This window comes from Adiantum capillus-veneris, chromosome 3 (assembly GCF_014529385.1).
Source record: "Adiantum capillus-veneris isolate H3 chromosome 3, ASM1452938v2, whole genome shotgun sequence".
Taxonomy (NCBI): Eukaryota; Viridiplantae; Streptophyta; class Polypodiopsida; order Polypodiales; family Pteridaceae; genus Adiantum; species Adiantum capillus-veneris.
The window spans coordinates 40,035,988-40,056,611 of record NC_140933.1 but is presented as its reverse complement, the minus strand read 5'-3'; the positions used below and the strand labels follow the sequence as shown (position 1 = coordinate 40,056,611).

Here is a 20,624-nt window from a genome sequence, read left to right as displayed (position 1 = left end):
ACTATTGTCAATTGCTTAATTTTCTCTCTTTTGAAGTATTGTTCATGCTATCTAGCTAGGTGTTATACTTTTTGTTGCTCTCTCCACCCAAGCACTCTTGTTATTCTCATTAGGAATCTATTCTAATGAAATGCTCACTATGTTCATGCTATTTTCCAGGTAGTGAAGCACTTGTTGCTTCAAAATCTAGAAAGAAGAATAATAAACTATGTTATAACTATATGAAGCATGGTCATTTGTCTAAAGATTATAGATCCAAAGGCAAAGACAGAAGCTCTACAACGACAAAGGCAATGGCAAGAATAATGAGGGAAGCAATAGTAATAACTCAGGGAAAGACAATAAAGAGTTTTTTGGTGTGGTAGAGACTACACTGCCAAGGGTTCTAGCCTTCCAGTCAAGATAATGTTGCCACCACTAGCTTCAATCAGGAAGAGGCTTGTGAGTGGCAGTGAGCCTAGGGCAAAAGGAGGCTCCCTATAAATAATTTGGACCCATGTATTGGAGTTCAAGTTATCATTGTTTGAACCCCTGGGTTCAAAGTGTCAAAGTCTACAATGCTAAAGCATAGAGACCACGGGGAGAATGCATGAGAGAGAGAGAGAGAGAGAGAGAGAGAGAGAGAGAGAGAGAGAGAGAGAGAGAGAGAGAGAGAGAGAGAGAGAGAGAGAGAGAGAGAGAGAGAGAGAGATTCTCTTGAACCCACCAACCTTGCCAATGAATAATTGATGCATGATACGATGGAGGAAATGGGTTGCATTTATGCCCACCTAAGTAAATGGCCCTACCTAGACTTTGACAAATAATTGGAATAAATACCTAAAAGCCAAAATAAATACTGGGATCACTTGGGGCACTTCACTTGAGATGCCATAACTTTAACACCCTCCGTGTAGCTCATAGTGGACATAAATGTTGAGAGTAAGTCGATCAAGAAGCCAAAATAGATACCTAAAAGTGAAAATAAGTAATGGGATCACATTCAACAGCTCACTTGAGATGCCATAACTTTAACACTCTCTCCACAACTCATAGTGGACATAAATACTAAAACCAAGTTGATGAAGAAGCTACCATGGACAACCGAATACTTGAAGACTCTACTAGCGGTTATGCTACCCTCAACCTTTTACCTCAAAAAAATACCTTTTTGAGCATCATTTGCCTTTGGAAATTGAATTGTAGACCACACTATGTCCTCATTTGTGAATTGTGAATGCATCACGTCCAAATAATCCTAGATAATGAACTTTGAAACATACCATATCCATAATTAGGCCAACAATAATGTATTGATGAGCTCATCCATAGTGTTTTAGATATGTCTGATTGGCTCCTTGCCACATGCATGTGCCTTGAACTCTGACCCACAGGTTCAACTTGAACTCCAACACAAGGGTACAAATTATTTCACACCGAAGCTCGTAGGAACTTACCACACATAGAAGCCGATAGCGCGCACTCTTGGTATCTGTGCGTAGCTCTTGCCGTTGCTAACACAATGGTGGTGTCGCTTCTCCAATGGCGGCTCCGTAGCTCGCGTAGCATGTAGATAAGACTCTCTCTCTCTCACTCACTCTCTCTCAGACACAGTCACGGCGCTCAAAAACTCACTTTGATCAATAAAAACTGAATCTCCTTAGGTTACAAAAACTTTGGCTTATATACCTCAGCCTTGGAGGTGAGAACATCTCTAACTAATTACATCAGCAAGTGAAATTACTTCGAGATTACAAGCTGGAAACTCAATTGAGTCCCGTTACTTAATGAATGGCTCAATTCAAAATCAATGTCGGAAAGACATTTATTACAATCAATGGTTACAAAAATGATGAGTGTGAGCAAAAATGTGGGTGTGATCCTCTGCTGGCTCAACACTCTCTCTCTCTCTCTCTCTCTCTCTCTCTCTCTCTCTCTCTCTCTCTCTCTCTCAAGGGTAAGGAGGACACTTATCAAAATACTACCCATGTACTTGAATGCATGCGGGGAGAAGGGTCTAATGAGCTTGCAGCATGTGGAAGCTCATTACGAGCTCAATTGAGTCCCGTTACTTAATGAATGGCTCAATTCAAAATCAATGTCGGAAAGACATTTATTACAATCAATGGTTACAAAAATGATGAGTGTGAGCAAAAATGTGGGTGTGATTCTCTGCTGGCTCAACACTCTCTCTCTCTCTCTCTCTCTCTCTCTCTCTCTCTCTCTCTCTCTCTCTCTCTCTCTCTCTCTCTCTCTCTCTCTCTCTCTCAAGGGTAAGGAGGACACTTATCAAAATACTACCCATGTACTTGAATGCATGCGGGGAGAAGGGTCTAATGAGCTTGCCCATACACCAAACCGGTTGCTCATACAACCGGACGGCTCCCCTAGGATAAAAACGGTATCCTAACTTATGTAGAAACATCAAGACATGACACGAAGTAGAAACTCATCGTTCATGGGGGTAACTGACTTATCCATGGCTGGAAAGTCATCATTATTCATCAAAATATACAAAGGAGTCGGAGGTGTCTTGAGATAAGCTGTCTTAAGGATGATCAAACATATCTTTCCTAGTTCAATCCAGGCTAATCCAAACATTTCTTTCCTAATTTACAAACAAGTATACGTTGGTTTTCTGGAAGATGCCTTCTATTTTTAAGCCAATTTCACCTTTCCTAATTCCTTACTCTCTCTTTTATGTATGCAATGTTATTACTTAAAAAAGAACTTGAATTATTCAAAACTTAAATTATAACAAAGGCCCACCTGGAACTGATTTGGCATTTTTTGTAGCACCGGGGCCTGTACACTCTCATTAGTAGGCCTAATACTAGGCTCGGCTTTGTCGTCGTGTGACGTTCTAGTTCTTTTTGGAGTTCATCCTCATCGTCAGATATAGGATTTTCTCGGGTCCTTTTGGGTGTCATAACTTCTTATCCTTATAAAAAAGGACGTCTAATCATTAGGTAAATTATCCGAAAGCTAAACTTAACCTTTGTAATTCAATCGTAACTCAGTCAAGGTTAAATTTATAGTCTTAATTGGTAAATTCTTGACCTGGTAATTTCTTATTTGCTTATATAGATATGATAACTTTTTTTCAAAGCTTCCCTAAGGGTTTTCTAAGCTCTCCTAATTTTTTTACAATTTTTTGTATCTTTTTCCTAATTTTCTCATCGAATTTTAAGCTTGGAATCTGCTTTATTTTAGCTTAATATTTATTCTATTTATTTTCTCTTAAAGATTTCATTTTTGCAACTTTATATCACTGGTTTACATTTACTATAATTTTCTTAGAAACTTTTGACCGCAAAGTCTATTTATTTTAATTAATCTTTTGCTAAAATTAGAACTTTTGGTCAATTATAATTTTCTAAATTGACTAATTAACTATGGTATAATGATCAAAAGTAGATAATGATATTTTTGACATTTGATAATTATCTTTTAATTTTTCAACTTAATTATATAATCTCCATCTTTAATTTTTATCTAGAATTAGGCTAATTTGACTTAGATAAATAGATATATTAATTTTTTAACCTTAAGATAATTATCATGGCTTCTTTAGCATGTAATCTAACTTTGTTAAATAGCATGTAATCATCTAACATGACTGAGTAATTTCTCCCTTTAATTTTTAGCTAGTATTAGTATAATTTGACTTAGATAAATATCTATACTAATGTTCTAACTTTAAGATAATTATCACGGCTTCTTTATCATATAATCTAACTCTAATAAATAGAATGTAATCGTTTAACATGATTTAGTAATTTTTTCCTTTACTTTTCAGCTAGAATTAGTATAATTTGACTTAGATAAACATCTATATTAATTTTCTAACCTTAAGATAATTATCACAGCTTCTTTATAATGTAGATAAATATCTATACTAATTTTCTAACCTTAAAATAATTATCACGGATTTTTTATTATGTAATCTAACTCTAATAAATAGCATGTAATCGTCTAACACGATTTACTAGTTTCTTCCTTTAATGTTTAGTTAGAATTAGTATAATTTGACTTAGATAAATATCTACACTAATTTTTTAACCTTAAGATAACTATCACGAATTCGTTATCATGTAATCCAACTCTAATAAATAGCATATAGTTATCTAATATGATTTACTAATTTTTCACTTTAATTTTCAGCGAGAATTAGTATAATTTCACTTAAATAAATATATATATAAATTTTTAATCTTAAGATAATTATCATGGATTTTTTATGCTATTTTCTATTTGTGGTAATTACTATATAGTTATATAAACTAATTACGTAATTTTTCTTCTTAATTTATAGTGAAAATCGGACAATATTAGCTAAGATAATTAGCTAAACTGATTATTTGTACTTAACATAATTATCTTAACTTTCTAATGTTTTTTTCTATCTCTGGTAATTATTGTGTAATTATATAAACTAATTAGCTAATTTTTTTAAATTTGTAGTCAAAATCAGATAATTTTAGCCTAATTAATTAGCTAAACTAATTTTATGTACATGGCCTAATTTTTCCAACTTTCTAACAATGATTTGTAACTCTAATAATTATTGGATAATTATCTAAGTGAGGTAGCTAATTTTCTCCTTTAATTTATGCTTTAAAATAGATAATTTTAGCTTAATTAATTAGCTAAACTAATTTTTTGTGCATGGCCTATTTATCTTGGCTTCCTTAATAGTGATTTATATCTTTGATAATTATTGTATAATTATCTAAGTAATTTAGTTGATTTCCCCCTTTAATTTATGCTTAAAAATAGATGATTTTAGTCTAATTAATTAGCTAAACTAATTCTTTTGTACATCGCCTATTTATCTTGGCTTTCTAACAGTGATTTCTAGCTCTGATATTTACTATATAATTATCTAAGTGAGTTAGCTAATTTTTCCCTTCAATTTATGCTTAAAAACAGATACTTTTAGCATAATTAATTAGCTAAAATAATTTTTTGTGCATGACCTATTTATCCCAGCTTTCTAACAGTGATTTCTAGCTTTGATAATTACTTTATAATTATCTAAGTGAGTTAGCTAATTTTCATCTTAAAAATAGATAATTTTAACATAATTAATTAGCTAGACTAGTTTTATGTACATGGCCTAATTACCTTGGCTTCTTAACAAGGTTTTCTAGCTATGATAATTATGATTTAATTACCTAAGTGTGTTAACTACTTTTTTCTCCACTATATGATTAAAAATAATTAATTTTTGTCTAATTAATTAGGTAGATTACTCAAAAAATTAAAATCTAATATCTTTGGCTTCTACATAGCATAACCAAGCTCCAAAAAATATACTATAATTATTTAGGCTTAAAAACTATTTTTTCTTCATAAATTAATCATTTTCAACTTAATATGCAATAATTAATCAATTAGATTACTAATCAAGCTTAAGAAATTAGTGATCAGCAGCCTAATGATAGTTTAGAGAGTAGTTAAAAATAGAGAGTGCTTAATCTTTTTAATTAATAGTTTAATTAGAAAAATTAGTCAAAACTAAGTTATTTTCTTCATTAACTGAAATTAAATTAGTTACCTCGATTAATTACAAAGATTTTTTTCTCTCTAAGTAATTTTCGAGAGGTATTCTCTTATTCGCAAGAAAAATCTATCAGGACTCTGAGTCTGCCTTTAATTGTGGAGAGGGGGGACCTTTTTATAGATTTTTAGGGCCCATAGGCTGTGTTTGGCAGTTCCTTGCACTTCAAGGAAGCCCCCAACCTCCCCCTAGCACCATCTACTGCTTAATCTGGCATGGGCAAGTTCATCACTGCTCCACACGGCCCCCAAATGCTCCAAATCGACCCTGCTATTTTTCTGACCCATTACATGCTTAAGTTTGAAATATCTATAAATATCTGTAAATATCTAGAGGGTTTTATGATAAAAGTATTTTACAGCAACGATTACCAAGACGTTTCAATTTATTTAATTAATTTAATCAACACTATAAACTTCTAGTGGCCATAACTATGTCAGTTTTTATCAGAATTCAGTTTTGAAAATTTCTAACCATAGTAAAGTCTAGATTACGGTTCCAAAAATACCAATACTTGCCACGGTCGGACAATACTACATTTTTTTTTCAATAATCATATCAATTTGATTAAGCTTTATACAATCTTTAAGGTTTCAAAAACTAGAAACCTTATAGATGTTTTTCAAGATGCTACCTCACATAAGGTGAATCAAATAAGGAAGAGGTATATATACCTCATGGTTTTGTGAAGTTAGTGTTAGCTAGAAGTGAGTATGTATACGTGTGTGTATCTATTGATGTATGGACATATACTTTTGAAACTTTGATGTATGTATGTATATCTTATTGCAAGAGGAGGGATTAGCAATCATAGGCCTTATTAACTCCAATTGAAGCTATATTTTATTTACAGAGTTTCTATTTTTTACTGTGGTAGGTTGCCAAATCTGTTGTGAACGGTGTGTCATCACGAAGTAAGGGCCATGTCGGATGAACTTCCAACTTGCATATGGTCATGGAGATCATTGCCTTCAAGCCAAAAAAATTATACATGGAAGTAGGCTTTTGTCGCTTTGATTACGAACGAAGTTTTTTTGTGAGTGTTCCATTACTATGTCCCAGTGAGTTCTACTATCGTTCCACCCTTAATGGGACTATTAAACTCTTATTCTTGTATTTTAATGATAATGAAAGAATTGATTCATATGGAGTGAAAAACAATGCATGCAATAACTTTGTTCAAGTCCCCTTAGTCAAGTACAAGTCATTTGTGAGGAATATCACTTTTGGTTTAGACTGTGAGACATTGCTATCTTGTGGGTGATGAATTTTATGTGTTGTTTGAATTATGCATGCTTATGCAGATACCTCGCTTAACCATTCCAAGCTTCACAGGAATGAGTTTCTTTGGATTACAAATGCGCATAATTGTTCTCACAAATTACAGCTAGAATTTCAACTATGTTGTCTGCTATAAACACTGGCTTCATTGAAATTAACAAGCACTTCCATCTTAAGTATAAATCTTTCGCTCACACAGACAAACTATTATTGGTTGATCAATAGTGAGTTTGAATTCCTTATAAATTTACCTACACAAATATTCTCTATACATTCGTTTGATATCAATGAAGCCATTCCCCATGAAGGTGTCAATGGCTTGATCATAGTTATAAACGATGTTTTGAAAAGCATTTCATCTGAAGGGTACGTAGGTTTTAAACAATCCAAGAAACATAGTACACTCACAAAGAAATACAAAGATGTCCGTTGGTCTTTTGACTATTTTAAAAGATCGCACTACTAATATACTAAACACTATAGGCATGAATAAGCCATCCAATCTTTATCTTCTTATAAAACTTGTTTGGCATATTTACTCAGCTTACTCATTTAAATGCAATCAATTCTTGAATTATTCCCCATAGGAAAAGTATTTTAAATTTAACAACACACCCTTTCTTAGAAATCACTAAATAGAACAATTATTAGCATTGTTTACTTGAAATAACATTATAACAATTGAACTCTTCATATGAGCTTGGTGGCTTCACATATACCTTGTCGTGATACAAATAGAAATATTTGATTACCTTATTTCACCTTATGTGTACCTTAGGTATGTCACTTTTCTTCAAGGTGGAATGAGAATACATGATCATGAAATCATCTCAATCAATGAGCTAGACAATATTGTATTGATTATGACTGTCAAAAACATTAAACGTTCGTACAGTAATGCCATTGTATTGTAAACTCCTAAGTAACTTATGATAGAAGCTAATTTTGCAAATCCAAACTATAAATAATTAAAACATATGTTTGTCTTCATAGAATTTAGGTTGCATAAAACAAAATACCACGATCTATAAGTCCACCCCATACCATAATGAACATTCCCATGACTTCATATGAATAAATGATAATGTGAACATATGTTTGTTTTCATTAAATTTAAGTTGCATGTAATAAAACACCATGATCTATGAGTCCACCCCATACCACACTTTGTGCATAATCAACATTCCCATTATGTCATATGAACAAATGACAATTTTGGTTACCATTTCACCACCTTACTCCCATTATTTTAAAACCCTATCTTGTACTATTTCAAATACTTTAGTTTGCTACATGCGCACTCATCTATGCCTCACCCCCCTATCTTGTTTATTTCACAACACTTTCTTAGTACGAAAACATGATTCTTTGCTTAGTTCACAAATAAAAAGCATGTAATGTTTTTTTGCGTGGCATCTCTTTTTATTACTTTATGTTTTTTAAAATTGTGGGTTGTGCTATCAAAGCATGAGGTTTCTATTTGAATTGTCCTTCCACTCTTTTCCATTGTTTTAAAATTGTGGGTTATGCTATCGAAGCATGGGTTTGTATTTGAATTGTCCTTTCACTCTTTTCTATTTTTTAATGCAAACATCAATGAAAGGCAATGCCTTCATCTAGAGTAGACGACCTTGTTTGTAACTTTCTAAAAATCCTACAAACCCGTTAGCTTCCAAACCAATAAAATCAATACACATACTTAATGGACACTCTAGCAAGAATTAAAAAGCCAATACAAAGAAGAATGAATGAATATGGAAACTCTAAAACTCTAGAGATGAACATATGCCTATCTTGTATAGAGAGTAGAAAGTTTTGACTTTCCATTGTCAAGGGGCTTTTCATTTACTACAATCTTCCCCTTCACTTTTGCATTTTAGATGTTTCGAAAAGCTTCTCTATTTTGTTGAAGTGACGGAGACCTAATAGACCTTTCTGAAAAGGTAAGCATGGCTAAATCAATACATTGATACTCAGATTGCAGTCCTAAAGCAACACAATGCAAGGAGCATTAGTATTATAAATAGTTAGGATGAAAATCTCTCCTTTTCTCCTCAAAATATATGGCACAAACTTATCAAACATGCAATAAGGGAATAAGGAAATGCACAAGCTTTTCATGCTTCTTATCATACATGCAAGTGAAAGATACTTGCTACAACTATTAATAGAAAGTGGTAATTTTGCAACATAACTTCCAGGAATTCCTTGCTGGTCGTGAGATAGTCCAGTACATTTGGCTTCATAAGCATATGACCAACATATACCTATCACCACCATATAATCCCATCGAACCATCTTAAAAGCAAAAAAAGACAAAGACAATTGTAACTAATTGCATAACTAACAAGAAGGTTTTCAATGCACTCTTGGCCCAGATGCCATTGATAGGCTTTATGAAACATAATCTTTTATGTATGTATGATACTTTCACCGAACTTACACAATACATAAGCTACACAAGAGCCAAAGCAAATTGGAAGCATACCATATATCACAGTCCATGCGCATGCGACATGTTTTTTTCACAGACTTGAGCATTTAGTGCAAGAAATAAAACGTGAGATAATCAACAATATAGATAGCATCCTTAAAGAGTGATGCCAATCACAAGCTTGACGTAATTAAGGCATAGGTAACAGTAATAGTCACCTCTTGCATTGACAAATCAAACCCCAAGTTATTAAAACTTGTCTTTATTGAATGATGCTTGGAACAACTCTTGGAGAGCAACGGGTGTGACTCGTAAATGCATTGGTGGTATCAAAAGCCAACAACTTAGGAGGAGGTAGTACAAATTTCAATAGCTTTGGGACATCAAGATGCCATTGCTCTCAAAATACATGGGCATGAAATGAAGGTAGTTCGATGTAAGCCGGTATACAAATACAAATCACAAAAAAGGCCAAAGCAACAAGGTTACCAATCCAAATGTATATGAATCTAGATGTGCTGAATGGAAGAAGCAAGCAAAAGCACCAAGTCCAAATCATTTTGACAAGAGCATCTTTACAAATTCGTCATAGTTGACCCGACCCTCAGGGTCAATGCCCGCTTCCCGTATCATTTCATCAACCTCTTCATCAGTCAATTTCTCGCCCAAGTTAGTCATAACATGCCGCAGCTGCATTCAGAGCCAGAAATGAGTTTTCAAGAGCACAAAAAACAATCAAGCAGAATACTTACAGAGGAAAGATAAATACCTCCGGGGCGGATATGAAGCCATTGCGATCCTTGTCGAAAACCTTGAAAGCCTCCTTCAGCTCCTCTTCCGAATCAGTATCCTGACACAAGAGAGAAAGCGCATCATGGACGCTACATTGTCAATAAACTGACTCTCTGATGTTACTCTGGCAAGAGGCTAAGTTAACCTTCATCTTGCGTGCCATGAGCGGTAAGAAATCACCAAAATCAACAGTGCCCTTTGCTTGTGGATCCACTTCCCTGGTCATATCTTGCAGCTCTGCTTCTGTCGGGTTTTGCCCCAAGGAACGCATGACAGTGCCGAGATCCGTAGTTGCAATGGAGCCTGAAAGAGAGATACACATACAGAAAGCTGAATCATAGCTTCCCTTGATTTAAGGGTTTCATGTATGTACGGGGATGTCCATTGTTTCCCTGTGCTCTTGAGAGATCGCAAGTTTGTAGTGTTACATTGATGTGCATATGTGTGTGAGACCGGCAGAGGAATGCAGGTGTCTGCGGAGAGAGATGAGGGTTTTGTGAAGATGGATCTAACAGAAGAGAGCGCACCATCTCTCTTCTTGTCGAAGAGGTCGAACGCTTCTTTGAACTCCTGAATCTGCTCGGCCGTTAGCCCCTCCGCCATTCTCTATTGGACAATCCAAAAATAGCCAAGAATGTATATAGACCGGCCGCCCGGCCTGGGTCTTAAGAGCGCCTTCTCATAGGCAGGAAAGGACTGCAGCTCTACGGAAGGGCCTTTTAAATCGGATGGCCCTTCAAAAATCAATTGGCGTGCCCATACAAAACAAGCGAACTGGCAAAAGAAGCTCTAGAGAGGGAGAAGGCACTGGTTGCAACCGAACAGTCAAAAAACAGGGCTAAATATGGCTCGTGCAGTAGGTGGAGCGTTAAGATGAACTAGAGGTAGCCCGTTAAGCTGCGCAAATGCGATTGTAGAGGGTGGTTCAATCACCCTCCAGTTTAGAGGCACTTTTTGGTCCAGTAGCGTTTTTGGATGGAGTATGGGGATGACGTTTCAACTCAGTTGCACTTTCAAGAGCAGTTTTATCAGGGCTATGAGAAGGCGCTCTAAGTTCATGAACAAGGATGAACTAAGTTCACTCTTAGTCTACCCCGAGTTCACCCCTAGTTTACCGGCCTCACGGGACGCGGTTCACAAACCCGAGACCTCTTGGTTGTCACACAAAAGCCCTACCACCACGCTAACGTGTGTTGATGACCATGTTGGCACGACAAACGGTCACCATATCGCTTCACCTTTAGTTTACCAATCACCCCTAGTTTACCCACCCTTAATTTACGAGCAACCACACGCTTGAGATCAAAGTCACTCCATGCCCCCAAAGTTGGGACCTAGATCCCCTTTTGGCCCCAAACCCATGCAATATAGTGACGGAGAGAGAGAGAGAGAGAGAGAGAGAGAGAGAGAGAGAAATGTGTGAAAGGTGAGCCGGGAAGGCACCGGGACCCTGGCTGTGAGAGGTGCGGGAAAAGAGGTGCATCCGGCACAATTAATGACAATAGTATTCAAAACAAACAGTTCGCCTAATTCCAATTAATCGACAGAATCCATGATTAATCAATCACTAATGGAGGCTTAATGCTCCTTGCAAGATGAAACCTGGCTTAATCCAGGTGCTAATCAAGAAAAGTGATAATGACTTGCTTAACTCTGCCTTCTGCTTCTTCCCGTTATGGCTTAGGAACTTCCTCTTCCAATGGCCATCTGATTTGTCTTCCAGAATTGAATGGGTTTAGGCTCGGCTAATGGTTTAGGATTAGGCTCAAAGATTAAGAATATGGAGACTTTTAGGCTGTTTTCAAGAGCTTCTAGTGTTCAATTGGCTCTGAATCTGTCTGGGCTTGTCTCACATAAATTTGTTCATCTCGTCGCGCTCTTCGACTATCGTGTGATGCAAAAAAATCATATCCTACTCGGATTTTCCAAAAATCAACGTGCAAGTTGGCAATTTCTTAAAAACACACACACACACAAGGAGGTGAAGAAGAAGAAGATGGAGATGGAGCAAGAGCACTCTTCAATTGCACAAATGAGAGAATGAGTAAAAATTAGGTTTAGTTGGCTTTTATAGGAGCTCACCCCATTCACACTTGGGCGCCCATGCTTAACCAACTAATCCCTTGAATGTCCAAGTTAAAGTGCGCCTCTCAACGGCGATCACTCTTACCCTTTTCCTATTGGACCGACAAGCCCGGGACCTGACTCTAAATAATACAACGTTTATAGATCATAGGGTGTCCGTGTGCCGTGAGGGTTAACATGCCCCCCTTCCTGATGTAGATTCCGTCCTCGGAAGCTATTGAGTTGAAGCTGGTTCGTCGAGGTGGAAGAGCATTTGAGATGAATGTCCTTAGCCTTCTTCAGTCACTGCAAAATCAAACAACATTGGCACAGTAATTGCATTCTCTTAAAAAGCATATGCAGTTTTAGGTAGAAAAATTGATTGGTAAAAGAATTTCAAACAATTTGTTAGCAATGAACATTAAATTGCAATGTAATCAAATGCATAAACAGATGTAAAGGTAGAAAATTAAACAAGTCTGGGGTCGCTAATTTGACGGTCGAAAAGCACTAGAGATCGAATATTAATACCATGGGTAAGCTTCTTAATTTTCTGTGGTCAATTAAGTTGTTTAATCGCGAGAGCCAAGTATTCATGTTCGAGGGCTGACTAGAGGCTATATCTAGAAAACCTTGTAGTTAAGCTACCATAAAAGGAATTTCTCATGAAATCATCCCCTGACTGATTACTTTTTCTTTGACCCCCCAAGGTCTTTTCACATTGATTCAATTATGATGTGTGTGCTTATTTTGTATGCCTTGGGTTTTTTGCTTTTCAAGGAAAAGCGCCCACAGTGGGAACCTCTAGGGCTCTAGTACCATAGGCAATACATGTGAGTGAAGTACCAAATCAAGCCGAGATTTCTCTTCCAGCTTAAAATTTTACATTGTGGCACTTTGATTTTTTGCTTGTTCATTTTCAGCATTTAAATTTTGTAACTTTGGGGGGTCATATAACATTGTTACCCTCCCCAGGCTCATCACATTAGTAAACTCCCTTTATAATACTTAAGCTAAAGGTCAATAGGGTTAAGCCCACTAGAAAGCCCTAGTACATTTCATACAATGCTGCCTAAATCGGATTAAGAACCTACGTAACCATTGCTTATTAGGAAGGCATTTCCCATGGTATTAAGAGAAGATTTCTAATACCTAGCTTGGTCAAACTAGCTTAGTCGAACTGCTTGATTTTTACACCTAAACAAGTGATTATGACAAAAGATTGCATTGAATTAAATGTTTGATACTAAGCCAATGCGCTGAATATTATGCTACCAATCACAATCAAAGCAGACAATCATAGATGCAAAAAGATAACGGCAATGCTAATGGACAAGAAACACCTGTTTGTGTTGATGGTCGTGCTTGATTTGAAGGTTCCATGAAGGTCCAAATCCTATCAATAGCAACATGCTCCTGTACACACTAGAAAACAAAAGGACTACCTCCAGGAGGCACATTAGTGGGAAAAGAGATCTTTGCTAATCACTCAACTCTAAAACAGAAACACTCCGATCGTACTAATCTTACCTACCCTCCATCACTCAAGTGATGAGGATCAAAGGTGTTTTATGGCATAGGTTTCTGTTTCACTGTACCAGATGTGACATGTGTAGGTCTGAGTCAATGTTTTGACTTTTATTGTGCATACTCGTTTGCTAATTGCTCTTGCTCTTTTTTTTTTTTTTGTGAGTATAAAGCTTTATATGTACATTCCCTAAGATTGGAATTGAGAGGTCAGGGAAAAAGGTTGAGAGGGAAACAAATGAATGATGACTGTCAGCAAACACTCCCCCCTTCCTTGGGTAGATCATACCATTTGAAATGAGCTTGTCACCCTTTGAAACCAATTGTTCCAGTTGGTAATAGATGAGGATTTTTGCCAGTAGTTTTCTATTACCCTAGGTGCCTTGTCAAGCTGCAAGGGTGGTAAGGTACTCTCCCAGGATTGAACTTGAAGTGGTTCATTAGGTGATTCTTGAACACTGGGAGGTGTGGATTCTTTTGTAGCTTCATGGAGGTCCACTACTATAGATGGAGGTTGTGTAGAAGCTTTTACCTCTATGGATGTATTACATGAGGAGCTAGAAGCTTCATGGGACTCCCCCCTAAGCTTCCTGAGCTAGGTGGAACAAATCGTTCTTTCTTTGGTACCCAAACTAGCTCGGGAGCGGGTGTGTAGCATTCTGTGATTTTTTTCTTTCCACGATCATTGATTCGTTTTGGAGCTACGGGATTGGGCTCACTTGGGTCAGGTGATAGGTAAGAGCACAATCTACTTTTTGGCACCCAGATTTGATCATTTCCTTGATAGTAGCCTTGGGCTTCCAATAGTCGTTTAGGGATCCATCGCAACATTTTCTTACTTTTCTTGGAGCGAGTGGTACGTTTCTTACAAGGCTTCTGTTTTTTTGCACTAGCTATGGTCACTAAAGAAGCTTTAGGGACCCACTTGTATGTTTTCTTCGTTACATTAGGATGAGTCTTGTCGGAAGCAATATGCATTGCTTGTAGCATATTTAAGGGTATAGGCATTTCATCCCCCTCAGGTGTTACCCAGGTCGTCCCCCTATTTCCCCAAGTGTCTATGGTTGATGCTAGGTGTACCCAATCCACATTGTCTGATTCCGTCATACCCGGTAACACATCCATGTAAGGAGAATCTTGGCCAATGTCTGTATCCTTCTTACAAGTGTAACAATATTGTAGTGGGGCCGAGTGAACTGTGGTGTCAGAGCGATGATCAATAATGGTTTTACTCCCTAAGGGGTGTACCTTACCAGTCACCAAATCCACTCTAAGGACAGAGTCTTGGAATTGCAAATAGACATGATTTTTAGACCAATCATGAACCATTTGTGCTTCCCTCATGAATGGTCGTCCTAAAATCATTTCATATGACATAAGGTGTTTAGAGAAATCCATTACAATGAACGTATGTCGTACCTTGTGTCCTAGAACTTTGATCTTAAGATCCTTGAGCATCCCCATAGGTTTGGCTATGGTACCATTTGCCATCTTTACCACAATGTTAGTAACACTGAGGCGGGGTTTTCCCATGGATTCCCAACAATCTTTTGTAACGATGCTAACTCCCGCACCACCATCAAGAATTCCCTTTATAGTTAATCCCTTGGTAGTGATGGGTAGGGTCGCATTAGACTCGTCGCCTTCAAAATACTGCCCTAATTCGTTAATGGGTACGTCGATCACAGACTCGTGTCCATCTAAGTCAAGTGATTGCACATGATTTTCCTCATCAATCATAATCGAGTCAGGCCTATTTGGTTGCGCAAACTGCGGTAATCCCGTTCGTAGCTCTCCGTTAAGGAATGCTCGAAGTGCAAGGAATAACTCAGGATCTCCATACAGCTTTGCTATGATCGTGGTTCGGACCTCAGAAGACATGAAGTCCACTAGTTTGGCAACATTCATTGGCGTTTTGTAGGGTGTAGGTCCTTGATTAGGAACTGGTGAGGATGGAATCTCATATTCCTCAATGGGATCAGGTATTCCTTCGTTAAACATCCTTTCCAACAAGAAGGGTGTATGCTCACTTTCTGATGTCCTGTCCTCACTCCCTTCTTGGATGATACTAGATATGGCTAACGGTCTATGGTTCATGTGGGGTGGATGAACTTGCGTGGGAAACACTGTGTCATGAATTTTGACCTGCATGGGTTCTGGTTCTAGTTTCCTTTGAGTCTCCTCCACTAAACCTCTTAGATGTTTCACCTGCTCAATCTCGTCTACTGGGTTTGGGTACATCCCAATCTTCTTTTTACGATTCTTCCCTTTTTGCCCCTGCGGTTTATCTTGGGGGTCTTGGATTGGATTTGGAAACACTTGTGGTGTTTTCAGAGGCTCTTTATGGTTTTCTCTTATTCGGTTTTCATTTGGTTCCATGCTACGGTTTTCTTTGTCGGTCTTTCCCTTTGTGGTATTGGTTCTAGTCTCCATTGTCTCGACTGAATCTGAATCATCCTCGAGGTCATTCATATACACGGGGTCATCTCCTGTTCCTATGTTTGTTTTGGAACTTGGCTTTGAATTTTCCGTATTCTGCGACTTCTTCCTTCGTGTCTTCTTTTTCTTTGCTTGGATAACTGACGCGGTATCTCTCTCTTCGAGGATATGTCCTGGCCCTTGAAGCATGGACCGTGTAATCGCATAAGCGGGTGCGACGGGTGGTATTGGTGATGTCACACTAGCAATTTCGACCAAATTCAGGGGTGTGATTTTAGGCGCATTTGGGTTATAGGGGCATTGGGCAATCAAGTGATCTATGCCACAACGATTACATGTGAGTATTGGCATTGCAGACGTGCTCCCTTGATTCATTTGCATATGTGCAGCATTCTTTTGCAGCCTAATAGGGCACTCCGCTACTCGATGTGGTCCACCACACTCGTAGCATTGAAGAGGTGGCCTCCTAGCCTGGGTGTTGATATTTTGACCTCTGGATGCGAGAGCAGCAGCTTGATAAACCGGCTTGACTTGTCCCCAACAATCTTCCATGTAGTATATAGGATATTCTTCCAATGTATCAAGTCCGTAGGCAATACTAGTGTCTATTTCCTCCTCACAGCCATCTGCATAAGCATTTGATGGCTCGCAACCCACTTGGTTCATAGGGGCGACTCTTGGATGCGGGGGCTGCGGTCCTAGCACAGGAGGTGGTAACGGTGTAGCTTGTACAACATTTTGAGATCTAGGGACCATGTGTTGCGGTAGTTGCTCAACAGGTGGAGTAGGCATCAATACAGGAGCTCGAGGCGCATCCGTCCAGGCTACAGGTAGTCTATTTGCCATCATACGTTTGATCATTAAACAATCCTTAGCTTGGTGACCATACCTACCACATGCGTTGCAAGTTCCATTAAATTTTACTCTAAACGTAGGGCACTCACTAGTGCTATGTGGACCTAAGCAAATGGAACACCATTGTTGCTCCCTTCTTGGATACATGTGACTATTTTGAGGGGGTCGATTATCCTTAAGAGACTCTTGGATTGCCTTGGTGAGGTCTGTCAAGAATGTCTCAAATACCTTTGGCTCATTGGCAATGGGCTTTGCAGTCATGGGTTCATACTCAATGGCTTGTGAGCTAGTGGATCTCGTGTCAGTAGACACCCTCATGCCTGCTATCATCAAGTTGTCCTCTAATTGGATTGCATTGGCAGTGACATCTTCCCAGGTTGTGATACCTCTAATCACTAGTCCATTATAGATTCCTTCATTCCTCAACCCTCGAATGAATCGATCAAGCAGTTGGTTATTGTTGAAGCGCTCATTTACAGGGCAACGAGAGTTTAAGTGCTTTAGACGACTAATGAAGTCCCTTACTGACTCTCCTTCCTTACGTTCGGCCTTCTGTAGCTGAGATGCTACACCCCAAAGCACACCTTCTCGTATGTACTCCTTTAGAAACAACCTTCGAAGGGTAGGGTAGATTGTTTTCTCGTCCACCCTTAGGGTCCTATACCAATCTCCAGCCTTCCCACTTAATGTCAAGCTTAAGGCATTGCACTTATGTAGTTCGTTGCGTTCCCCTAAGGAATCACATACTTGTTCAAACACTTCAATGTGTTTCCTAGCATCTTCGTCCCCATTGAATTTTTGCGTGAGTTTGGCAATTTGTACTGCCTTACTTCTAGGCTCTCTATCAGATGCGTGACGCATATTTTCCGCGATAGATCGACCTATGGTTTGAGCAAACGCTGCCAAGTCACCTATGTGAGGAGGCAAGGCCGGTGGAGGTACTCTTGGAATCATATGTGGGAGAGGGACGGGTACCGGTCTTGGCATATGTATAGATGATGCAGGATATGGAACATAACCGGGCATAGGTCCACTCGGATAAGGGCTAGGGAGCGGCACTCGAGGAGCATAAGCAAGTGGTACTATTGGAGGTGTGGGGGCCATGTGTGCATAAGGGGCTAGAGGCACATATGGTCGAGGCCCCATATTAGGTACTACAACACTAGGTAGTGGCACTGCGCTAACCGTAGATGTCATCGGTACATTCTCTGTTAGGCTTATCCCTGGAGTGAGCACTGTGTTTTCCTTAATAGAGGGTTGAGCCAAGTTAGGGAAGCTAAAGTTTTCGCTCGGAGGCTCAGATTGCATAGAGACCCCAGGTGAAATGACGTAAGATGGGTCCATGGGGCTCATTAGAGGAGTCTCCATTTGTGATAGAGTAGGCTGTTGAGCCTTACTCGTATCCAGAAATCTCATGGGGCCAGTTGAGAGTATATTTACCCCTCGGTTTTGCCTTTCTAATTGAATAATGCCATGGATAACATTACAGATCATTTTCTGTTGATCTTCGATGCTCGTGGCACTAGAGGTGGATTGTACAATCTCTATCCATCCTACATGGTAGGCGTGGCCAGAGTGTAGATCCGTCAACACCTCAGTGTGGAGGTCGTATGTCCAATGATCATTAATGAACAATCCTTCTAGAGTCGACGTGTTAACGGTTTCTTGTGAGGTAGAAGCAATGTTGCTCCCCGTGGTTTTACTTGTCACCAACGGTACTCTAGAGGGAACTTCTGAAGGAGGCAGCTCAACAGGGCCTTCTTGGTAAGAAGTTGGTAGGATATCCACATGGACACTCTTTGGGGGTGTGGGGTCCACGTGCGATGTGAAAGGAGAGTCCACTTCCCCACCCCCTTCGTGTGCTTCATTTGCATCAAGTTCCGAGCGAGTAGCTCTACCTAATGTTTCCATGAAACGGCTAAACATACTAGTACTAGGCTGTGGAGCTTCGGGAGGTGCATGGCCTTCTCTCTCAGTGTTTTGGGTAGGGTATGCTTCCATGATTTCTGAGTCGGAGGAGGAATCACTAGCGGCTATTTTAGGGTCTTGGGTGGTGCTACCTTGTGTCCCCGCTGAGGGTCTAGAGCTTATCGTGGATGGGTAATGGGTGTCCGTATGAACAGAGGCACTCTCAATATGCTCGTGTTCTAGCACCCGCCCAGAGCGTAAGTGCATGTGCTTTTGATACCCTAAGGTGTCAAAAAGCTGCTCTAGGAGGCCTTGTGACTAGTTTTTAGCGTGTTTTTTGTTTGTTTTTTTGCTAGATTTTTTAGAGCGTGTCGTGGAATGGGCCGTGTGATAGCTCGAAACGAGCGTATCGGTCAGAGGGTCGTGCCGTGCTTTACAGCCCTCCGTTTGGTCACTCTATGCCCTCGGAATCCCTAAAACTGTCAATTTCCAGTAGGGACTAGGCCCAAACTAGAAAGTCTAAGGGTGCAAGTGGGAAGACAAAGGAGGAGAGTGGAGGACTTGTCCCACATGCTCTCATTCTCTCTTGAGGGAGTAGGGTATATATATAAGAGTGAGTCTAGTATATATCATACGACTGAGGACTGAGGCCAAGGCTTGGGCTTGGGCTTGGGCTTGGGAAAATGATCCCGATCTATCTTTTATACAAACCGACCCGTCCGTTTTAAGAGTCACGTTTTTTATTTTCGAAAAATTTCGCCGCCCGCTCACTCGCGTTTTGATTTTCCGTCTTTTTTTTGTTTTTTTTTTTAATGCAGAAAATACAGAAATTGAAAACGCAGATATGCAGAAATTTCAGAAAACGCAGAAATTGAAAAAACGCAGATATGCAGAAATTTGAGAATTGCAGAAAATTGCAGAAAAACACGCAGAAATTGCAGAAAATGCAGAAAATGCAGAAATTGCAGAAAATTTAAAAAAACGCAGAAATGCAGAAAATTGCAGAAATTGAAAACGCCGAACTTGAAAATGTAGAAATTGCGGAAATTGAAAAAACGCAGACAATAGCAGAAATTGAAACTTGACAGCAAATGCAGAAAACGCAAAAAACAGAAATCTCCACACACTCCTTCCCTGCCTTTCCTATGATAGAAATTGCACCACAAGGAAGCGTAAAGTGCTAACCGAGCTTAGTGTAGGGCATATCCCCGGCAACGGCGCCAAAAATGTGCGCTCCTTGCCGCACTGTCGAAGCAAGGGACTTGCCAATACACCGTATGCGAGCCACAAACGGCTCCAAGCACACAACAAGCCTAAACTAGCAAGCTCAAGAGAACAAAGGGTGTGTCACTCACCGCTCTACGCTCGCCTTCGAGGTGGATTCCTTGCCGCGATGAAGAAGAAGCTGCAGTCGTGCCGCGCTCAACCGCTTCGCCGCCGTCGTGCCTTCGTAATGCTCGATCGCACACACACTCTCCCTCTCTCTCTCTCTCTCACACACACACACACACAAGGAGGTGAAGAAGAAGAAGATGGAGATGGAGCAAGATGTCACTGAAAGCTAGCCATGTAAGCTTATTGATCATATAACCAAAAACACTTTTGCCTTATCACAAACAAATCTACTACCAAGTAACCTGCTTACAGGAAAATAAATGAAGTCTTTGAATCTGCTGGTTGCTCTTCAATAGCTCCCAGGATCAAATGGAATAATAAGGAATTGCCCCAATAGTGGAACAGCATAGTATCCACATAAGCAGACACATTCTGTATCAAACAAAT

General features: G+C 39.1%; 1 protein-coding gene across 1 annotated transcript; it reads right to left on the bottom strand.

The window, feature by feature from the left end:
• Nucleotides 1-9,503: 9,503 nt before the first annotated feature.
• On the bottom strand, nt 9,504-10,732 carry LOC147460788 (uncharacterized). Its single transcript, XM_086499481.1, has 4 exons — nt 10,577-10,732; nt 10,195-10,352; nt 10,027-10,107; nt 9,504-9,947 (listed from the first exon to the last, which is right to left on the bottom strand). Exons 1-4 carry the CDS (start codon nt 10,650-10,652, stop codon nt 9,813-9,815), a joined length of 450 nt encoding a protein of 149 aa, XP_086355607.1. The 5' UTR covers nt 10,653-10,732; the 3' UTR covers nt 9,504-9,812.
• Between the last annotated feature and the right edge of the window lie 9,892 nt (nt 10,733-20,624).